The following is a 23,873-nucleotide window of genomic DNA, read 5'->3' on the forward strand; positions in this document are numbered from 1 at the left end:
CGAATTCGTCCTCGCTTTCTCCCGTGTCGCTGGCTGTCGTGTCGTTTTCGTCGGTTTTGCTTGCATACGGTTCAAACCGATATGGCTCAATAGCTTCAGTTTCTTCTTCAATTTCGTTTTCGCTACCTGCCTCCACACTACAACCATCCGTTTCAATACATGCGTAATCTGTTGAATCGCTTAAGCCGCTGAAATCCGAGTCTGAATCCGAGCTAATGTCGCTATAGCTTGCTGTTCTATGCGCCATGTTTGTTTGTGTTGGCATCACTATGTGACGTCACAGGAAAATGGACGGGTGTATATAACGATGGTTAAAATCAGGCACTTTGAAGCTTTTTTTAGGGATATTGCGTGATGGGTAAAATTTTGAAAAAAACTTCGAAAAATAAAATAAGCCACTGGGAACTGATTTTTAATGGTTTTAACCCTTCTGAAATTGTGATAATGTTCCCCTTTAAGACTCTAGCAAAAAAGAAAGTATGCAGCATTTAAAGTTGGTAAGGTCACAGAGCTTTCATCCACCAGTGAACCGTGTCAATGATTTCCAGGATACTGTAGCACCAAACATACAACTTCCCTACCTGCTCATGGCACAGCAACACTATTAGAGTCTTTAGAGGAAGCATTGTGGCAAAAGTGCAAAAAAATTGTCATAACCGCAGCGTTTCGATAAAGCATTCTCAGAAACAAATTTGTCCCATTTTCGCTGCCACATGTCCAGAGCTTTGTTCTTCAGCTCTGGGCTCAACGAGCTGTACCTGAAATCAAAGCATTGAGACAAAGTCAGAGAGCAGAATGAGACACTTGGCTGGAAATCACAACTCACAGAATGGAGTTGATGGCTAGTTGTTTGAGGGTCCCCACATTGGACATTTGCCCACCGAAGCCCACAAAAGCCTCGTAAAAGTCGTAGGAGAGGCCGGACGAACCAAACATGGCCGGATCGTCAGAACTTATGACCACTGGGTGATTCTGGGCCATCAGAATCGCAGCTGGGTGGTTTCGCAGGTCTTCTACCAGCTTCAAAACCTGCACATAGACCACAGTATAGGGGTGACAAACAGAACCTTACTGTAGATAACACTTATTTGCTTAGTGTTACTTGCCTACACACACTTGAGTTACGACCAACCAGTGGTGTTGCTTTAATTCACATCTGTCGCTGAAAAGCCAGCCAATGACAGTGCCGGAGGGTTCAAATTCTGCCTTTACATTACATCCATACTAAAATATCAGTTTTGTTTGACCCTGTAAGAGTTGAATTATTCATTCATTCATTGTCTGTACTGCTCGTACTCATTAGGGTCTCGGGTCAGACGGATATGTTTGTTATTGTGTTCAGAGTTTTCCTGAGATATTATAATTGTCTTTTGACACATCTAAAATATTCGAAGAGTCTTTCAATATAATCCGAAGCAGTTCAAAACCAATTATCTCTTATTGGATGTGTGTGAGTATGTATTGTAGTCGGAGACATGAGAGTACCTGGTTGGAAATGGGACATACTTCCACAGCCACGCCTCTCTTCATAGAGAGATCTCGGGCCAATGGATGGCGAGTCAGAGCAAACCCATGGCCGATTCGTGATGTATTAAACAAAAGAGCATCCAGCAGGTTCTGGTCAACGTCTGTTCCCTCCAGATCTATAGTGCATACAGTACAGACAGACTTTAAAGAGGAACTCCATTTTAATTTTTGAAATTTTGCCCATCATTCACAATCCTTATGTGAGACAACAAAATGTTGATCTTTTCTGTGCGTTTTTTAATAGTTAAAAACTGCTAGCATGAGGCGGTTAACAAAATAGGTTTGACCTATTCCGCTTATAAAGTAATCTAAAAAAAAACCTCTAACAATCAGGGCCGCCCCACCCAAAAAGCAAAACGCGTGCTCTGTGTAAGGCCCCGCGATCCGCGGGGGGCCTCGTTTTGCGTAAAGAAGTGCATGTGAGATATAAATGATTGAATGACAGGGCGCTTCTTATGAAATTTTACCGCAAACCTATTCCTAGATACTTCCTACTTTGACACTGATATTAATAGAATAGAAAATGCACCCATTTTGTCCGTTTGGTGCAGTGGAATAGTGGAATAGTAGTAGGCACTGCGTTGGCATTTCGGTTGAAGTTGTTGTTGTTATGTTGATCAATTAATGTTTTACTGATGTTAAAAGAATGTTTTTGCAGTAAAAAAAAAAATCTCAATTAATTGATGAATAGTTTATTTTCAATGAATCTGTTTTAATACAAAACTTCATCAACATCAAATAAAATGTAAGTTTGATTTAAAAGTATAAAAATCGTTTCACATAAAGTGTAAAAAAAAAAGAAGAAAATTTGCTTAAGGCCATAATTTAGCCCGGCTAACAACTTTTTATATAGATGATGTAAGTACCGTATTTTTCGGAGTATAAGTCGCACCGGAGTATAAGTCGCACCTGCCGAAAATGCATAATAAAGAAGGAAAAAAACATATATAAGTCGCATTTTTGGGGGAAATTTTTTTGATAAAACCCAACACCAAGAATAGACATTTGAAAGGCAATTTAAAATAAATAAAGAATAGTGAACAACAGGCTGAATAAGTGTATGTTATATGAGGCATAAATAACCAACTGAGAACGTGCCTGGTATGTTAACGTAACATATTATGGTAAGAGTCATTCAAATAACTATAAAATATAGAACATGCTATACGTTTACCAAACAATCTGTCACTGCAAATCACTAAATCCCATGAAATCTTATACGTCTAGTCCAGGGGTCGGCAACCCGCGGCTCCGGAGCCGCATGCAGCTCTTTGATCACTCTGATGCGGCTCAGCTGCATACTTGACGACCCTCCCGATTTTCCCGGGAGATTTTCGGATTTCGGTGCCTCTCGCAGAAAACTCCCGGGATTAATATTCTCCGATTTTCACCCTAACAATAATAATAAGGGCGTGCCATGACTGTACAGCATTTAGCGCCCTCTACAATCTGTACAAATAGCGTGTCAGCCCAGCCTTTTGTTATATGCATCTTCTGCTTGCACGCGTAAGTGACAGCAAGGCATACTTGCTCAACAGCCACACAGGTTACACTGACGGTGGCCATATAAAACAACTTTAAGACTCTTACTAATAATGCGCCACACTTTGAACAAAAACCAAACAAGAATGACAAACACATTTTGGGAGAACATCTGCGCAGCTTAACACAACATAAACACAACAGAACAAATACCCAGAATCCCATGCAGCCCTGACTCTTCCGGGCTACATTATACACCCCTGCTACCACCTGTACCTTCACCACACGTTCGAAAGAATAGTTGCCTCGTATTTGGTAGTCTGTCGGAAAAATCGGGAGGGTTGACAAGTATGACGCTATCAAGCCCCACTCATATAAAACTCGCGGGCCGCACTAACATTCAATTTTCAAATTAAGGTGTGGGCCGCGTGTCTGAGACCCTTGGTTTAAACATAGCACAAAGCAAAAAAAAAACTTTGTATGCAATGTTATTTCATTTTAAATTACAAAAGATTTTTGTGGCTCCCATTGTTTTCTTTAATTTGTGAACTGGTCAAAATGTCTCTTTGAGTGGTAAAGGTTGCCGACCCCTGGTCTAGTCTCTTACATGAATGAGCTAAATAATAATATTTGATATTTTACGGTAATGTGTTAATAATTTCACACAGAAGTCGCTCTTGAGTATAAGTCGCACTGCTGCACTTAGTGGCACACAGTGTTACCTCTATGGAAAGGATTTGTTTATATGGCGAAAAGGACACTGCTCCGAGAGACTGCATCACAATAAATTAAGAATTGTTTGTGCTAACAAAGAAGTAGAATGTTTTTTCCTATTAAAATCAAAATCAACAATAAAAGACGGTCCAGGCCAGCTGGACCAGACGGACAACTGTCTTATTGAGTAAGTCATTGTGGTATTGGTTGTGATACAAGGAACACATTGTGCTTGGTATCACAACTATGTACACAATCAAGCTGGCTGTGTGCAAACAAAACATAATACTTTACAGATAACTTGGTTGTCCACTTGTAGTAGTTATGTTTGTTCTTGTTTCTCAGTCAGTACAGATTGGTGTCCTATCGCATTGTATTGTGAGTGAGGAGCAAGACGCTGTTTTACTACACCAGAAAAGTAGTTTGTTTGTGTTAGCTCCGACAATAACAATGTCGCTATGGCTTGGCTATGTCGCTTGGCTCTATGCAGGTCACGGCGTGTAAATGGAGCAATGTTGGCGGTTGTTGTATGTTTTTAGAGTGCCTATTATCTGCACAATTAGGCGCCTCTTACTATCAGTTTTTCGCAATTTAGAATGCACAGAAAAGACAAAGACAAGTGTTCCTTGTCTCACATAAGATTTGTGAATAATGGGCAAAATTCTAAAAAAAAAAAAATACGGTTCCACTTATATATGGAATCCATGTAGTCTTAGTTTTCTAATTCTTTACAGTGTTCTGTTCTTACTTGTCTCTCCAGCGTGGAAAAAGAAGGGAAGTGTCACGCCCCTTTCTGCTGGCAATGATAAGGCCTCTCGGAAATACCAAAGTGGATTTCCTTTATCCTCACGACCTACCTGTGTATCACACAAAACATATGCACTTTAGGGCAACAAGATACAATTTGTTACTTAGCTGACTAGTTCCTGGTTCGTAGAGGTACCATTAAGCTGCAAACTTTTTATATTAATCTGATAGCAAGCAAATGCATTGACAGTATTATCGATTTTCTTTTTTTTTACTTGATTTTTGGAAGATAAATTATTATTTTTTATAAAAAATGGGACCCTGCTTGGCACTCAGCATTAAGGGTTGGAATTGGGGGTTAAAACACCAAAAATGATTCCCGGGCGCGGCCACCGCTGCTGCCCACTGCTCCCCTCACCTCCCAGGGGGTGATCAAGGGTGATGGGTCAAATGCAGAGAATAATTTTGCCACACCTAATGTGTGTGATACAATCATTGGTACTTTAACTTTAAGCCTTTTTAAAAAAAAAATTCCTTTAATTTATTGATCATGACATAATATTTTAGGCCAGGGATGTCCGTGCGACTCCAGCACAAGTGACCCTGATGAGGACAATATACAAAGTATAGAAAATTGATGGATGGACAGTATGTGTCCTCCTGTATTATATCACAATGGCAACAAAGCTTAGTGGTGACTTTTTATATTATGTTTTTTTTCTACATTTAAAACACTTCCTTGTGGTCTAACATGTAATGGTGGTTCTATTGTCAAAATGTTGCATAGATTATGTTTTACAGATAATCTTCAAGCCACTTTCTAACCGTCTCTTCAGGAATGCGCGGTTTTATTTATGTGGCTCCACTTCGACAGCTTGGGCAGCTGATTCTCTCCCGCCATCTTTGTTGTGGTTTTAGCGTTACCTATAATGATAAATAAATGATAAATGGGTTGTACTTGTATAGCGCTTTTCTACCTTCAAGGTACTCAAAGCGCTTTGAAACTACTTCCACATTTACCCATTCACACACACATTCACACACTGATGGAGGGAGCTGCCATGCAAGGCGCTAACCAGCACCCATCAGGAGCAAGGGTGAAGTGTCTTGCTCAGGACACAACGGACATGACGAGGTTGGTACTAGGTGGGGATTGAACCAGGGACCCTCGGGTCGCGCACGGCCATTCTTCCACTGCGCCACGCCGCCCCATAGCGAGTCTACTGACAGAGTAGGTTCTATAACAGACCGGGGAAAATTAAGGCGCCGCATGCGCCCCGTTAAGCTTTTCAATCTGGCCCGCCGGACATTCCCAAATACGTTTTTAGATCTTTAAGATGGAAACTGTTGCTGCCATAATGATGTGCAGGGATGTTTTCAAATGACCGGAAGTCTTGAACTATACAAAGTATTTAAATGGTTGGAATCTGCGCTTTTGCATGGTATACTAGTTACTATGGTAATCTAAGTCATAGTAGCTCAGACGAGGCACCAAGCAGTGTGGGTGGGGATCATTTCCACAGAGTGTTTCCAGAGCGGCCAGCCTGAAATTCGGGTGTCAGGGACAGACACGGAAGGAGATTTTTACAGCAAAGTTGTAAAGCTTAGTGATGTATCACATATATCAGATTGTAGTTGGTTTTATTTTTTACCCTTCGCGTTTATATTTCGCTGTGCTTGTTGTATTTTTGTTGTGTTTCGCTTGATTGTAAAATATGTCGATCGAGAGGGGGTGTGACGTTCATATGTTGTCAATATTCAGTGTTTTATCCTTCATAGTTCATATTGCAAATCCCACATTCTTTATTTTCATGTACATTCTGGGTGTCTCATTCAGTAAAAGAATGTAAAATTCCATTCTGTTTTTTAAGGCGGTCTGTCCATAACGTTTTTAGCATTCAATCAGAAATGTATTGTGAGGTTTTGTATTAGTGTCCCTAAAAATAGATATACCGGCCCCCTGACACATTTATTTCTCTAAATCTGGCCCCCCGAGTGAAAATAATTGCCCACGCCTGTTCTATGCGCTACTTTGTATTAAAAATGGCAACAGTGGAGGATACGTGTGCATGTACGAGCCAGTCTGCCCCACAACAAGAGGATAGTGAAATAGAAGCTTATTGACTACAGCGTCGCACTTTGGAAAAATGTCTACCATATATGGATAATTCGCTGACGTCACCAACGGCAAAAACGTCACCAATGGGGCCAATTTCCGACAGCCTGTTCCCCAGGAAGTAGACTAGACTAGACTTCCTTTTTATTGTCATTCAAATTTTAACTTTACAGTACAGATAAGAATGACATTTCGTTACATAAGCTCATGGTAGTGCAGGATAAAAAAGCAATAAGGTGCATATATAAATAAATAAATATATATAAATAAATAAATAAATAGGTTACTGTACAGATAAATATATTGCACTTTTCCACATGCGTCCACGTTTATGGATGTATGTTATATTGTCTTTTTATTCCAGCGAGTTAATCCATTTTGGGGGGAGTTGAGGGGATAATATAATTATGATGCGTTCAAGAGTCTTACAGCCTGAGGGAAGAAGCTGTGACAGAACCTGGAGGTTCTGCTTCGGAGGCTGCGGAACCTCTTTCTAGAGTCCAGCAGTGAAAACAGTCCTTGGTGGGGGTGGGAGGAGTCTTTGCAGATTTTCTGAGCCCTGGTCAGGCAGCAGCTTTTTGCGATCTCCTGGATAGGAGGAAGAGGAGTCCTGATGATCTTTTCCGCCGTCCTCACCACTCTCTGGAGAAACTTCCAGTCTGAGGCATTGCAGGCTCCAGTCCAGACAGAGATGCTGTTGGTCAGCAGGCTCTCTATAGTGCCTGTGTAGAATGTGGTGAGAATGGGGGGGGGGGGAGCTGTGCTCTTTTCATCCGACGCAAAAAGTGCATGCGCTGCTGAGCTCTTTTTACAAGAGCTCCGGTGTGTAGGGACCAGGTTATATTGTCAGTTATATGCACCCCCAGGAACTTGGTGCTGCTTACTATCTCCACCGCTGTGCCGTTGATGTAGAGTGGAGCGTGGCTGGACTGGTGCTTCCTGAAGTCGACGATGATCTCCTTGGTCTTGTCGACATTCAGGACCAGGTTGTTGGTTCTGCACCAGTCAACCAGATGTTTCACCTCATCCCTGTAGTCCATGTCATTGTTGTCACGGATGAGGCCCACTACTGTCGTGTCGTCCGCATACTTCACAATGTGGTTGGTAGTGGACCTGGCGCAGCAGTCATGAGTCATCAACGTGAATAGCAGCGGACTCAGGACGCAGCCCTGGGGGGAGCCGGTGCTCAGGGAGATGGCACTGGAGGTGTTGTTGCCCACTCTCACAGATTGGGGTCTGTCTGTGAGGAAGTCAAGCAGCCAGTTGCATAGGGGGGTACTGAATCCAAGGGGGGCCAGTTTGCTCACCAAGTGCTGCGGGATGATGGTGTTGAATGCTGAGCTGAAGTCCAGAATTGAGTGTGAACAAAGACAAGATTGTTTTATACCGTAAATGGCGATGGAACACCGCAGAGGCCATCACAGTGTATATGTTTCTTTTACTTTTTATTCATAGTTGTGTGTAGAAGTGGCTGGTTGCATCAGTTCTGCTCTTTTAATGTCTTTAATGATCTTTGTTTTCTTTGATGTTTGATGCTTCCCTCTTACACACATGTAAGAGGGATGTGTGCTATGGCTATGAGTTGTTTTTTCCCTTGGCCTCAGTCTGGGACCCCCCATTGTTTACCTGTATCTCACCTTTTTTGTAAGGGGCGCCGGAAGATGGCAGACCCGTCAGCGATCCTGTTCTGTCTCCCTGTAATGTTTGTCTGATCTTGAATGGGATTGTGCTGAAAATTTAAATTTCCCCTCGGGGATTAATAAAGTATTTCTGATTCTGATTCTGATTCTGATAAATATCTCCGCATACCTCCATGGTTTGATTTCAAATTTTACTTACGCAGATCCCAAACACACAACAGCAGGTACCAATAGGTAAGAAAAGTTGGTTTTCTTTAATAGGGCCACTTTAAAGGGGAACATTATCACAATTTCAGAATGGTTAAAACCATTAAAAATCAGTTCCCAGTGGCTTATTATATTTTTCGAAGTTTTTTTCAAAATTTTACCCATCACGCAATATCCCTAAAAAAAGCTTCAAACTGCCTGATTTTAACCATCGTTATAAACACCCGTCCATTTTCCTGTGACGTCACATAGTGAAGCCAACACAAACAAACATGGCGGAAAGAACAGCAAGCTATAGCGACATTAGCTCGGATTCAGACTCGGATTTCAGCGGCTTAAGCGATTCAACAGATTACGAATGTATTGAAACGGATGGTTGTAGTGTGGAGGCAGGTAGCGAAAACGAAATTGAAGAAGAAACTGAAGCTATTGAGCCATATCGGTTTGAACCGTATGCAAGCGAAACCGACGAAAACGACACGACAGCCAGCGACACGGGAGAAACCGAGGACGAATTCGGCGATCGCCTTCTAACCAACGATTGGTATGTGTTTGTTTGGCATTAAAGGAAACTAACAACTATGAACTAGGTTTACAGCATATGAAATACATTTGGCAACAACATGCACTTTGAGAGTGCAGACAGCCCAATTTTCATCAATTAATATATTCTGTAGACATACCCTCATCCGCGCTCTTTTCCTGAAAGCTGATCTGTCCAGTTTTGGAGTTGATGTCAGCAGGCCAGGGAAGCTAGGGTCGATAGGGGGTTTAGCTCGCTCGTCTGCGGGAACAAACTGCCGCCATTGCTTGCCGTGCTACCAAGGTCCTTTGTCCCTGAATTGCTCACACACTCCGGCAGATTCAATGGGGGTCTGGCGGCATATTTCTTTGACTTTATCATTGGAAATGCATCTGCTTTGAGTGTCGCAGGATATCCACACATTCTTGCCATCTCTGTCGTAGCATAGCTTTCGTCGGTAAAGTGTGCGGAACAAACGTCCAATTTCTTGCCACTTTCGCATCTTTGGGCCACTGGTGCAACTTGAATCTGTCCCTGTTCGTGTTGTTACACCCTCCGACAACACACCGACGAGGCATGATGTCTCCAAGGTACGGAAAACAGTCGAAAAAACGGAAAATAACAGAGCTGATTTGACTCGGTGTTTGAGAAAATGGCGGATTGCTTCCCGATGTGACGCCACGTTGTGACGTCATCGCTCCGAGAGCGAATATTAGAAAGGCGTTTAATTCGCCAAAATTCACCCATTTAGAGTTCAGAAATCGGTTAAAAAAATATATGGTCTTTTTTCTGCAACTTCAAGGTATATATTGACGCTTACATAGGTCTGGTGAATAATGTTCCCCTTTAACATACAGCATTCTTTGTGTCCATAGAATAAAAAATGTACAGTTCTCACCAAGTCAAAGCCAACCATTAAATCTGGGAAGTCTCTCTGCAGCTTCATGGCATACTCCATAACTCCCCTCATTGCAGATTCATCCATGTTCCTGCAACATAAACCATGTGATCAATCATCGGGTGTACATGTCTCGCTATTGAGCTACAATGCTCAGAGCACCTTGAAACGATAAAGATGAATCTGCTTCCAAAGAAGTCTGGGTGGTCGGCTATGAAGTCCTGAGTGACATCACGGTAGGCTTTCAGAGCCCACGTCGAGTCGTGAGTGCTGCCGTCCAGCTCGTATGTCTGAGCGCAGTCAATATGTGTAGATGAGGAAATGACAAGTCAAGGTGTTAGCATGTCAATGTGCGTGCGTTTACCTGAGGCAGTAAAGCACGTAGTTCCACGTACATGACGTTGTCCACGTAGAACTGTTTGAGACCGTTGTAGTAATAGTCTCTGAAGACGGGAGCGTACGTGATCAGACCTGTCACAGCATTGAAGGCTAGCTCAAACTTCTCCCAGACCACATCCTGGTTGGGATACAAAGCTGCGGGATTGCCATCGGTGAAGAGGGTCAGGTTGGCCAGGATGCTGAAAGGGGTAAAAACGCCAAATTCATGCATATGTCAGCAAATAAAGAGAAAAAGTACGGCAGTAACTCAGTTTTCGTACGGCCCACTTTCATATGATTTGTTTTTGAAGAAAATGTTGCATATACTGTAGGTTGTCGTACAGCTAAAAATTCTATTTAGCTTGACCACCAAAGATTTTGTGGAATTGAGTGCCCAAATAAAGAACCACCCAGCTATTGTGTGTTTGTTATTGAATATGACTGCCATACTTGCCAATCCTCCCGGATTTTCCGGGAGACTCCCGAAATTCAGCGCCTCTCTCAAAAACCTCCCGGGACAAATTTTCTCCCGAAAATCTCCCGAAATTCAGGCGAACCTGAGTGACGTGTCGACAGCCTGTTTTCACGCCCGCTTTCCCACAATATAAACAGCGTGCCTGCCCAATCACGTTATAACTGTAGAATGATCGAGGGCGAGTTCTTGGTTTCTTATGTGGGTTTATTGTTAGGCAGTTTCATTAACGTCCTCCCAGCGCGGTAACAACACACAACAACAGCAGTCACGTTTTCATCTACCGTAAAGCAGTTTGTCTGCCGTAAACAGCAATGTTGTGACACTCTTAAACAAAACAATACTGCCATCTACTGGACATGCATATGTGACAATAACATCTAGGGCTTTTAGAGAGTGCAGTGTACAACTGCGCACAAAACAAGGAGACGAAGCAGAATGCATCATCAGAGAGGGTGTTCAGCATGGTTAGAAAAATAGTGACAGAGAATAGAACAAGGATGGACAATTCAACCCTTAACTCAACAATGAGTAGATGAGTGTTATGTGTGTGTATATGTGTAAATAAATGAACACTGAAATTTAAGTATAGTACTTGGTGAATTCTAGCTGTAAATATACTCCTCCCCTCTGAACCACGCCCACCCAACCACCGCCCGGTATGATGACTGCGAAATAAGGCACCAAGAGTCCCAAAAAGTTGCATGTGAGGTAGGGCTTGGCAATATGTCGATATACGCGATATATCGCGGGTTTGTCTCTGTGCGATATAGAAAATGACTATATCGTGATATTTGAGTATACGTTCTCATGCAGTTTCTTTTAGCTGCGGGCATTACACTACAGGCTTTTCTCACTCTTTCTTGTCTCTCCTTCTCACAGAGACATAAAACAGGCGCACCTTCTTACATACGTCACATACTGTCGCGCGTGCAACATCATACGCCCTCGCCGAGTAGAGAGGTAGCGGAATGGGTAAGTTTAGCTGTGGTGCTCGCGGTGCGGTGCGAGTGGTAATACAAGAGAGAGAAGGTGTCAATCTGGTAACAAATGAAAGAAGAAGAATTAATTCCCAAGAAAAACAGCACGGGGTCCATCGTCTGGCGGTGGTTTGGCTTCTACCGGGAATATGTTGAACAATTATGCGGCAAAAGCGTTGCTACAAAAAGTAGCAGCACTGCTAATGTAGCATCATGTGAAAAGTCACCCACGAGAGCATGGGTGTCAAACTCTGGCCCGCGGGCCAAATTTGGCCCGCCGTGTAATTTCACTTGGCCCTTGAGGCAATATCAAATTAACACTAAAGCTGGCCCGCCGATTATATACAGCGGCGGTGCCGGGGTAACACCGCATTCACCGGGAGACTCCCAAATTTCAGTGCCCCTCCCGGAAATCGTCACGTCCGCTTTTCATCCAGTCCAACGAGTGCTGGCCCAGTCACATAATAAGTGCGGCTTCCGGGACGCTACAAGGTGTGTGTGGAAGGGGCGGGGTTTGGTGGTAGCGGGGGGTGTATTTTGTAGCATCCCGGAAGAGTTAGTGCTGCAAGGGGTTCTGGGTATTTGTTCTGTTGTGTTTATGTTGTGCTACGGTGTGAATGTTCTCCCGAAATGTGTTTGTCATTCTTGTTTGGTGTGGATTCACAGTGTGGCGCATATTTCTAACAGTGTTAAAGTTGTTTATACGGCCACACTCAGTGTAACCTGTATCGCTGTTGATCAAGTATGCACTGCATTCACGTGTGTGTGCGTACAGAAGCCGCACATTTCTTGTGACTGGGCCGGCACATTGTTAGAATGGATGAAAAGCGGACGTGACGACAGCTCGTAGTGGACGTTAAAGGCAGTGCCTTTAAGGCACGCCCCCAAGACTGTGGTCTGGGTGGACTACGAGATATAATGACTGATGAACACCTTCGTTGGATAATGAAGGTTGCCTCAGCTCAAAGCCTGAGCCCCGACATTAATGAACTAGCATCCAAGAAAAGATGGCAGGTATCTGGCTTGGGCACATCAGATTAGATCAGTGTGTTGCAAACTGAGCAAATTAAAGTCCTGAATGGTTAGTTTATTCATTGTTATTTTATTTTCAAATTTATTAGCCTGTGGAAAAAGTTAATCTTGATATTTACCTCAGAAGGCTGCAAATAGAAAAGAGGCATTCTATTTTTATTTAAATTGTATTTGATATGCCATTGATATTTTTTAATTAACATTACTATTATTTGAAACTCAATTTTGCATGTCACTATAAAGTTATATAAGCCTTGCTTGTTCAATATTCAATGCAAAACTTGTTTGGGTCCCTATTAAAAGGTTAATTTGTTCAACCTTGGCCCGCGGCTTTGTTCGGTTTTAAATTTTGGCCCACTCTGTATTTGAGTTTGACACCCCTGCACTAGAGAATGAAAAATGCTTGAAACTCTGCATGTCAACATCTCCGTTCGGTGCCACACCCACAAAATGCAACAAAGTAACCATTTCCCCATCAACACTGTATGAAAAAAATAATCAACAACAGAATGAGATAACGTCCGCAGGAACCTACCACATAGCGAAGGACATACACTATTTGATTTTCTATTATGCAGCTAATTTTTATTTGACAGTTATTGAAATATCTTGTGTGACGTCATGCACAAAAGTGCACTTTATTTGTTTTAAACTATTGTAGTGGCTTTCTGTACAAAAAGTGCACTTTAATTTAGTGTTGTTTTGATATGTCATCTTAGTGACATCATGCACAAAAGTGCACTAATAGCTTGTTTTAAAATGTCTCTGACAATCTTGCACTTTCTGTTTTGGAATTTACATGAATGTTTGTGCCACTGCTTAATAACTGTTTCATTAATACAGTTTTGGTAAATTGACTTCGTTGTGATTTCCCTCTGCATGAAAGTTTGAAATGAGCATATATTAATGAAGTATGAACAAGAATGTTTTAATGTAGACACATAGAATCATCATACTGCTGTGATTATATGCATCAAGTGTTCATTCAAGGCTAAGGCAAAATATCGAGATATATATCGTGTATCGTGACATGGCCTAAAAATATTGAGATATTAATAAAAGGCCATATCGCCCAGCCCTAATGTGAGGGCACTTTGATAAAGAAGATGAGGGTAAGTGGATTGCAAAATGAAGCCATAGCAAAGTACAAAGGCGACATCCATCCTCCCGCTCTTCCCTCTGCACCCTTTGCCAACAAGAGTCCTGATACAACTTCTTCATTTCCGATATGATGCAGTTGATGGAGCCTTGAGTGTTGGCCGATACCAATATTAATACCAAACAATATTAAAGACAAATCTTAGCACACATTTGTATTATTTTGTAAACATAAAGGTTAGAAAATAAAGTTAAAGTTAAAGTACCAATGATTGTCACACACACACTAGGTGTGGCGAGATTATTCTCTGCATTTGACCCATCACCCTTGATCACCCCCTGGGAGGTGAGGGGAGCAGTGGGCAGCAGCGGTGGCTGCGCCCGGGAATCATTTTGGTGATTTAACCCCCAATTCCAACCCTTGATGCTGAGTGCCAAGCAGGGAGGTAGTGGGTCCCATTTTTTATAGTCTTTGGTATGACTCGGCCGGGGTTTGAACTCCCAACCTACCGATCTCAGGACGGACACTCTAACCACTAGGCCACTGAGTAGGCCACTTGACCAAATGCTTGGTCAAGTGAAATTACTCAGCACAATGGTAGGAAAAACAAAACTAACCTATTTATTAACAGGAATGGACTTAGGCTCTTTAATTAAATGGAAGTGAAAATGTATTTTTGGCGACACGTAGTAGTCAAAAGAATTTATTAAGATTAGTGCTTGACTCTCATGAGCAGTAAATTGAATGATGCGGACACGTTTGTTACTGGATATAATTAATACGTTTTTGGCTTGAATACTTTGTATCTGTAAGTAATATGCAACTATAAGTATTTGATACTTGTTTATATCAACAAATGTGGTGTTTAAAGTGCAATATTATTTGATTAGGTATGTCTAGCTTAAGTGCTATTGTGTTTGCTTAGATCAGGGGTCGGCAACCCGCGGCTCTTTGATCACTCTGATGCGGCTCAGCTGCATACTTGCAGATTCCCCCGATTTTCCCGGGAGACTTCCGGATCTCAGTGCCTCTCGCAGAATACTACCGGGATTAAAATTCTCCGATTTTCACCCTTACAATAATAACAAGGGCGTGCCATGATGGTACAGCATTTAGCACCCTCTACAATCAGTACAAACAGTGTGCCAGCCCAGTTTCTTGTTATATGCATTTTCTGCTTGCACACGTAAGTGACAGCAAGGCATACTTGCTCAACAGCCACACAGGTTACACTGATGGTGGCCATATAAAACAACTTTAACACTCTTACTAATAATGCGCCACACTTTGAACCAAAACCAAACAAGAATGACAAACACATTTCGGGAGAACATCTGCACCTTAACACAACATAAACACAACAGAACAAATACCCAGAATCCCATGCAGCCCTGACTCTTCCGGGCTACATTATACACCCCTGCTACCACCAAACCCCCCCCCTGTGTGCGTCGGTTGAGGTGGGCGGGGTTTGGTAGCGGGGCTGTATAATGTAGCCCGGAAGAGTTAGGGCTGCATGGGATTCTGGGTATTTGTTCTGTTGTGTTTATGTTGTGTTACGGTGCAGATGTTCTCCCGAAATGTGTTTGTCATTCTTGTTTGGTGTGGGTTCACAGTGTGGCGCATTATTAGTAAGAGTGTTAAAAGTTTTTTATACTACCACCGTCAGTGTAACCTGTGTGGTTGTTGACCAAGTATGCCTTGCTGTCATTTACGTGAGCAAGCAGGAGCCCCATACAATGTGTGGCTGGGCTGGCACGCTGGTTGCAGTGGGCGCTAAATGCTGTACCATCACGGCACGTTCTAGAGAATACTTGCCCTGAAATTCATAGCCTGCCGGAAAAATCGGGAGGGTTGACAAGTATGACACTGTCAAGCGCCATTCATATAAGACGCGCGGGCCGCACTAACATTCAATTTTCATATTAAGGTGCGGGCCGTGTGTCTGAGACCCCCGGTTTATACATAGCACAAAACAAAAAAAACCTTTTTATGCAGCGTTATTACATTTTAAATTTCAAAAGATTTTTGTGGCTCCCATTGTTTTCTTTAATTTGTGAAACTGGTCAAAATGGCTCTTTGACTGGTAAAGTTTGCCGACCCCTGGCTTAGATGTTGCATAGCTGCTACTAGTCTATAGCCTACCATGTTATGTCTTTTGTAAACGACTTCACTAAAGTACGAGATAAGACCAACCTTCTGTGCTTACTGGAGGACACACAAGTAAACACGCTGCAAGACTGCCTGTATCAGAGATTTTAGATGCAAGTTGATATCATCCGAGCCTCTGAATGAAGCTAAAGTGATGTTAAATGTGCATTTATCCTTTTCATTCGTCATTTATAGGCATTTCATATTGTTTTCTGCATGTAAAACTAAGAGTATTCTTTATAAAATGTGTGTCGTGTTCATATTTCTCGATCTGGAACGAATTGATTATGGGGAAAAGTAATAGTGGTATCATAGTGTTGTGTAAAAGTTCATGTGTTGCATGAACAATTAGTATCAACGCTGTCAGGGAAGTCACAATATGCTTACAACTGGAAGTAGGAGTGTTTCCAATAGCTTGACCCACACAATTGAGCATCATTATGTCTATAAAGATCTCATTCTCTTGTATCGTTTATAGCTCACCTGTTGTCCAGATCTGTGACGTCCCCCATTTTTTTCCTGAGATTTTCCAGCAGCATCCATGCGGAACAACCTCGTAAAGGTTCAGGCCTCCCCGACGAGAAGATAAAACTGACCGAGCGTTTGTCAGTGACACACATGTAACAGTTGGGTCGATACGTCACGTTTTTCACCAGCCATTCATGATCCCCCATAGCGAGGTCGTGCACGTGCAGCGCTCCTCCTGAACCATAAACGTGTGTTTTGGGGCATCAGGAACTGATTAGAAAATAAATTACTTTCATTGAACTATCAATTTGTACCTTTGGGCATTTTCTGCAGCAGGTTGAAAATGGGGCTGCTTCGGATGAACTGTCGAGCCTGGAAGAAGTGCATCGACGGAGGGAAATGTACATTCCTCATTTCCTCTTGTTTCATTTTAGACAACCGGGCGTCTAGAAGTTTCTCCAGGTCCGTCAGCACCACTTGTCCCCCGGTCTGCTGGGAGGCCTCCTGCTGAATGAGAGCCTCTCTGGTCTTAGGGTCTGGCATGGACAGAACACCTGCTGAATGCCACAGCAGTATACAGCTCACCGCCACCAGAGGGCGCTGGTACTCGGCTACCATCCTCCACACGAAAGTCTGGCGAACATCAAAAGAAGCGACAACTAAAACGTTTAAGTCAAAAATTGAAACGTCAATGTGAATAAAATACGTAATGTTACTGTATTTACGTAAACGCAGCGCTGTACTCAGAAGTTAAGACTGAAATAGCACTCATTTTGTAACTTTTGTGTCGTAACTTGGACTGACAAATCATGAAGACGATGTGGTGTAGTTGGGTTATGGTCTATTATTGCAAAATGTCGTCAAATGAAGGTGAAAACAAGATATCAAATGTAAACCTCGACGGTTGTTGACGACGTCCTTTGTTGTGATTGACACGCTTACAAGATAAACACCAAGCAACGAGGATGATAACAATTTTTACCTTAAGGCGTTTTGTCAGCAAATAAAGAAGTCAGCAAAAAGACGCCAAAAAAGAGGAGGAAAAAAGATGTTGGACTGTTTTTCTGCTGGGTCTTGCTGTCAAAAGAAAGCTGGGTACGATGCCTTGTAAGGCCCGCCTCTTGCATGTGATTGGCTGAAATATCTCCCACACGGCAATCCTATTGGAGGAAATAAAAGTCGCTTGAGGAAGTATTCTGGCCCAAAAGAGATTACAGCACTCCTTTTGTAAATCCATCCATCCACCCATCCATCCATCCCCTACCGCTTGTCCCTTTCGGGGTTGTGGGGAGTGCTGGAGCTTATCCCAGCTCCATTCGGCCGAAAGGCGGGGTACAACACAGATAGACAGACAACATTCCTTATATATATATAATGCTTAGATTGTGAGTTCATATGAGCCAAATGAATGGAATGTTTCCCTTTGATAATTGTTTTCTTTAGATTTGTATTGCATTCTAGAAACTACAGAAGGTATATGTTGATGGCATCAATGTCAGTAGCAGCGCTTATTTTTCATTTCTTATGTTACTTTTTTTTTACAACTGCATTGTCTTGCCATATGTCACAAATTGGTACATAAGTAAATAGAAGTACTTACTATAAAATATTGTCATTGCTCATATTGGGAAGACATTTAATTGTGTTACTTTCAGTGTTAAATTACTTTTTTCCAGAGTTGACGTAAATATGTTTGCCAGTCCCACGGTTTAGTTTAGTTTGGTTTATTACGGGTTTCTTGAATGCAGTTGCTTTGACATTTTTCTCAATGGTTTTCATACATCTACAATAAACAAGACTTCAATGGAAAAGCTAAAAAAAAAATTAAAAAAAAGTAAAAAAAAAAAAAAAAAAGATTGCTGTTGTATTTTTTTTAGGTTTAAAATGACCACACTTTAACAGTTTTATTGATACCATGCATTAACCATGTTGTAACACAACACCTGTACCCACCCAGAACAAGTTTGTCTGGATTATTGGATAATTCGTAATTGTGGTCCGCAGTGCTGCCAATTTTGTAGCTAAATCTGGCGACTTTTCAAACCTCTTGGAGACTTGTTTTTTTTTGTAAACAGCTACTAGCGACAAATCTAACGATTTGTTTTGTGTGTCTTGAAGACTCTGAGGTGAAAGCACGCAGCGGTAACTTTCCTCAACGAGCAGTGACAGGTGCCTCGGGTCAGCTGGTGCTGCCGCTGCGCGCGCACCGAGCAGACCGGGCGGAAATGCAGCGGTTCGATTCCGCGCATGCGCAAATCATTCGCCGTCTCATCAATCCATTTCTACCGGGTGCGTTCCAATTGTAGTGGAAAGACGAAAGTTTCGACTGGAATTTTAAATGTAAACGTGTCTTTAAAAAATCCTACTGTACACAACCTTAGTCATTTTCTCACCTCGTCAGTGTGTGTGTCTCTCTGTGACTAAAGTTTAACATAGTTAGCTAGCTAACTCTAGCTACCTCAACATGTCTCATTGCCACTTTTTTCACCGTGGTTTACAAAGCAAGATATAAATGTAAATATTTATTCACTGTCACTTCAAGCTAATATAAAATCACTGCAATGCCCAAATTCCATCGTCCTTGTTAATGAGCCAGCCATTAGATTTGGTTAGTTAGTTTAGTTTAGTTGAGTTTATTATTTCTTCGGTCAGTGGTCAACAAAATAAACAAACAGTTTTACATAAACAAACAGTTGTACACTCATAAATTGAAAATGTTGCAGACCGAAAGGGTTTAGGCTGAAGTTGAACACTTATTGCGCCTAACCCTATAAACAATGTCAAATAAAAAAATTGATGGAGACAAATAAATTATCTTTGAATATAAATAAAACTAAGATAGTGATGTTTGGAAATCGCAACATAACGTCTGAACAGAAAATAAGTATTGATGGTACCCAAATTGAAATCGTAAATGAGAATACATTTTTTGGAGTAATAATTGATAGTAAACTATCATAGAAACCTCATGTCAGACACATTAAAACAAAAACCTCCAAAAGCCTCTCAATTATAAACAAAGCAAAACTATACCTCAATGAAAATGCACTCCATACTCTATACTGCACCTTGGTACTGCCATACCTTACATACTGTGTTGAAGTATGGGGGAATACTTGCCACAACACAATTCATCCTCTGATCATATTACAGAAAAGAGCAGTGCGGATCATTCACAACGTTGGTTATTTAGAACATACTCATAATCTATGCAATCAAAGTTGCTCAAATTTGATGACCTTGTTAAATAGAATACATTAATAATCTTATATAAAGCCAATAGCTACTTTCCTTGAGTAAGAGTTAGCTATTTGGGTTGATAATGTTATTAGACGCGGGTTAAAAAAAAAAATGGTATGTCATTAAATACCTAATAAGACTGCTGTAGAAAAAACATTGTCCCTTTTGCAATGATGTGTTAAAGGTACAGTGGTGTGCCAGCTAGGCCTTCTCTGCTGGCCTAACATAACTAGAAATCATGATCATGATTAAAGATAAAATTATTTTTAATTTACTTTCCCTAAATATCTAAACGTATTCATATTTTTCCAGTGCTGTTGGAATTCAGCTAGCTTATGTTGCCATGCTGTACGAAATCTGCCTTCAGAATCAACAATGCGGGCGTCTGTGCACTCTCAAGTGAACAGGCACATACAGTTGATAGATAATTGTGATATCCAATCAGATCACGAGCTATTGTCAGTAAGGCTTTCTAGCTGGCCTCACATTGAACGTATTTACGCATCCTGTGATTGGACACTCACTTGAGAATCACGAGTATGTAATCATAAGTTAGGAGTTGCACTTCCTGCGAGAGCTTGGCTCGTAGAGAAACCTGATATCTAGTCGCTTTTTAAAACCCACGATGGCCGAAGAAGGGCAAAACGGTGATTAGGTTGCATACATATACTTGCAAGGCCATATTGGAGAAGGACATTTCAAGAGAAGCTCGAGCTCGTGAGACAAGGTCAGCCGACCTTTGACCTAGCTAACCTGTGCCAGCCAGTGAAATGGTTTGTCCGCCCCTTCCAGTCGAATCAACCCCTGGCTTACGGCTTCCAATGGGTGCTGAAAATTGTGAGTTCAAATATTTTAATTCATTATTTTCTCACATTTAAAATGTTTTTACAGTTATTTTCAATTTGACACTAAGTAAAGATGTTTTAATTGCTGATGCGAGTTTTTGATTTTTTAAATGCGCTGGAAAATAGAGTTGATTCAATCAATGCCCAGTTGTGCGCAAGTGTTTCTGCATAGTATTTCTGCAGCCGTGGTCATGTGACGACATAAATGATGGTATTACGAAAGGTATTTCTTAAAGTCAGACTAAGTCAATGAAGGCCGAGGTGTGAAATGCAAGGCCCGCCACTGGAACGGTCCAATGAGGTAGTAATAGCATTAAGTGTCCTAGAAGAGGATGAACACTGATTAAAGGGGTTGGTTGTCACAATCTTGACACGCCTCCTCTCAAATGTTTGTGGATATGAACGTGACTGCGTGGGTTCCCTCCGGGTACTCCGGCTTCCTCCCACCTCCAAAGACATGCACCTGGGGATAGGTTGATTGGCAATACTAAAATTGGCCCTAGTGTGTGAATGTTGTCTATCTGTGTTGGCCCTGTGATGAGGTGGCGACTTGTCCAGGGTGTACACCGCCTTCCACCCGAATGCAGCTGAGATAGGCTCCAGCACCCCCCGTGACCCCGAAAGGGACAAGCCGTACAAAATGGGTAGATGGATGTATAGAGTTAGGATCTGCGCTCACCTACATAGTGTTGTCTAGAGTAAGTTGCTTGGACATGGTGAGAGGATTTTTTGTTTTTCATGTTAAAGTCACATAATACGCTTACAACCAAACTATTACTTTTAAAAGTGTGAAGGGAAACATTTAATTTGGACTTCTATTAGCTAGCGAACTGCAGTAGTTTGACATGGTTGTTAGCTTTGGCACTATTATGAAATCCAATTTGCGCTTGTCACATATACATGCTGTACAGTAAGTTGGCCTAAAAAAAAAATCCTCTTAATTTTCTTTGCTCATTTTGTGTTTAGATTGTCAACTTTTCAATACAACTGAACTTTATAATTTAGCACTGCCATCTTTAAAATGTTTTTCTACTAAGATAACATTGTGACAATTACAATGTGTCCGAGTGGCTGAAAAAATGTTTTTTTTTGTTACAATGAGTTGAAAAATGAAAAGGGACACACATTTCAAGCATTTGATGAGAAACTCACGCTTCTAAGTCTCACAACCAACCTTGTTTTTCTTTACAATATGATTTTTGTCCCATTATTAACCTGGAATAAAAAATGTCCAAATGTCAATAATACATACACAACATTTAAGAGGAAAAAGATATTTATTTTTAAGAAATGTACAGTATAGAAAATACTCCAGTCCATTTCCCAAACAATCTGTCAGTCAAGAAAAAAATATACAGGTAATTAATTTCCAATACAGAGCGAGGTAAACAACCGCACACACGCACACGCACACGCACACACACGCAAAGAAAAGAAAGACAGCACATTTATATTAAAACACGTCCAACAGATGTACAAAAATTCTTAAAGGGGAAAATAAATAGAATTCACATGTAAATGTTTTTTACTAGTGCATCACAGCGAACTTGCGCGCACACACTTGGCAGAGACCTGCTTCTAATTTTACACACAAACCTGTACACAGTACCCCACACAAACACTTGGACATTTTGCAACTCTGCAGATTAGATAACACAAGTGTAGACACTACCTCAAGAGCAAACCCCATTAGAGCTACTAAAATTGAAACAATTCACAATGTGAAATATTTCGCCTGTTGAGAATTCTCCTTCAATGAGACTTACAATGCTATGCAGCTATTGCTATGAATGACATTCCTGCCAAAATGCTGGATTTACATTGAAGCCATTAGTCCAAATTGTGCAGGTATAAAGGCAAACTATGACACTTTCATATTTACATAGCTGTCATTACATATGTAGATTACACACATTTTCTGTCAAGATCTTAATTGGTAGATCAGTAGCAAATGTGTCGGTAACCCTATTATTAGACTCACGGGATCCTACAGATTGACTCAATGAGGTAGATTCATTTGCTGCCTAATAGATGAGGGAAAAAAACAATTATAGCTGCTCTGACAAATGGTGTTCAAAGAACCTTCAAATAAATGAAGAACCAATGATGTCAAATACACAGAAATAAAAGAACAGCAATCCATTTCAATTGTTGTCACACTATTTAAAAAAAGAGAAGCTCCTCACATGAAACTGAGGTCAACCTCAACACACGTACCGGCAGTTAAATGTGTCTACGTTGCACCTGTTCCAATAAACAGTGGAGAAAAATACCCGTATAGAAAGTGTAATCCCTGAGAAGAAAGAAGCAAATCACAGAAGACAGCATGGAGAGAACGAGGCTGTTAACAAATCTAGAGCACCTCGTTAACCAATGTGGAATGCCAAATGATCAGAGTAGATAGATTTTGTGTGCATATGCAACGACAAGCAGGATGAGACATCACCTGAAAACATTCCCTTACTTGTGGGTGAAGGGGGTTTCATCACTAACAATGGATGTAGACTTATTTACAATAAACAAGCATTGATGGTCAATGAAAGACTATGCAAGGCCACTCACGTTAAGGATGTTTAGTCTAACAAAGCCATAGTGCATATAATTAAGTCAGGTACAATCACCTACAACCAGTGTCATTTTAGCCTATACTCCTCAGTAAAGGCAGTTCACAAGACCACATTGAAACTTCTATTGTGGGTTTATAACTACAAACATGTCTACGTAGAAATAGGGCAGGAAGGTTGTTCATCAACACTCTTAATGGCAGCAAGTGTGCTTGATTTGACGCATCTAAACATTCACTCATACATTCACAAAACCAACCAAGACAACTGGACTTGGTCGGTGTACCATCCTAATCTATACCTGAGATTAACAAACCAGTTGGAACTGAACGTTTTAGATCGCAGTGCAAGTCTCTTCCCTTCTGTCTGCCCCGTCATGAAAGGCAGATGGATGTATCTAGTGAATTCATCCATACTTTTATTGTTCACAGTGGAGAGGGGGTGTCCAGTGTTCTCCATTATGGCCTAGTGGTAAAAGTCAGTGTTGTTTCTTCTTGAGCAAAGAGAAACTAACATTGCAGCTCTACAAGTAACACAATCGAAAGGTTCTTGTTCACTAGGGCTCAGTAGTTACATCAATAGTATGACTTTTCATGAAGGACGTTCAAGTCTGACCAAAATGGAAGCCAGTAAAAGCCTGTCAGCAGGCCCAAACCTTTCATTTAGCTCACTTTGTCATGCCTGGGAAGCAAAAGGGACAACATGTAAACATTTGGCTTGCTGTAAATTAGCACAGTAGTGTTTTGTTCTGTTACTACAAAGTACACACATGACAAATTATTATATAGTA

At 41.3% G+C, this 23,873-nt stretch overlaps 2 protein-coding genes across 2 annotated transcripts in view; both read right to left on the minus strand.

Annotated features, from left to right (window-relative positions):
* Positions 1-246: 246 nt before the first annotated feature.
* On the minus strand, positions 247-17,524 carry ada2a (adenosine deaminase 2a). Its single transcript, XM_061970182.2, has 10 exons — positions 17,417-17,524; positions 16,749-17,067; positions 16,450-16,669; positions 10,219-10,432; positions 10,017-10,144; positions 9,855-9,945; positions 4,472-4,580; positions 1,486-1,643; positions 827-1,029; positions 247-758 (listed from the first exon to the last, which is right to left on the minus strand). Exons 2-10 carry the CDS (start codon positions 17,050-17,052, stop codon positions 614-616), a joined length of 1,572 nt encoding a protein of 523 aa, XP_061826166.1. The 5' UTR covers positions 17,053-17,067; positions 17,417-17,524; the 3' UTR covers positions 247-613.
* A 4,253-nt stretch (positions 17,525-21,777) lies between these two features.
* The window catches only part of cecr2 (CECR2 histone acetyl-lysine reader), an 83,169-nt gene continuing 81,073 nt past the window's right edge, over positions 21,778-23,873 (minus strand). Inside the window, exon 19 of the mRNA XM_061970181.2 lies at positions 21,778-23,764. The gene's annotated coding sequence lies outside the window, so the exon portion shown is untranslated. The remainder of the gene's footprint in view (positions 23,765-23,873) is intronic.

Source organism: Nerophis lumbriciformis, linkage group LG10 (assembly GCF_033978685.3).
Source record: "Nerophis lumbriciformis linkage group LG10, RoL_Nlum_v2.1, whole genome shotgun sequence".
Taxonomy (NCBI): Eukaryota; Metazoa; Chordata; class Actinopteri; order Syngnathiformes; family Syngnathidae; genus Nerophis; species Nerophis lumbriciformis.

Excerpts from the sequence above, each read along its gene's own strand:
- ada2a (XM_061970182.2), bottom strand. The coding sequence starts at position 17,052 with ATGGTAGCCGAGTACCAGCGCCCTCTGGTGGCGGTGAGCTGTATACTG. Across the intron at positions 16,670-16,748 it reads GCTGCAGAAAATGCCCAAAG|GAGGAGCGCTGCACGTGCAC; the intron begins GTACAAATTGAT and ends TTTATGGTTCAG. Across the intron at positions 4,581-9,854 it reads TAATGGTTGGCTTTGACTTG|GTAGGTCGTGAGGATAAAGG; the intron begins GTGAGAACTGTA and ends TGTGATACACAG.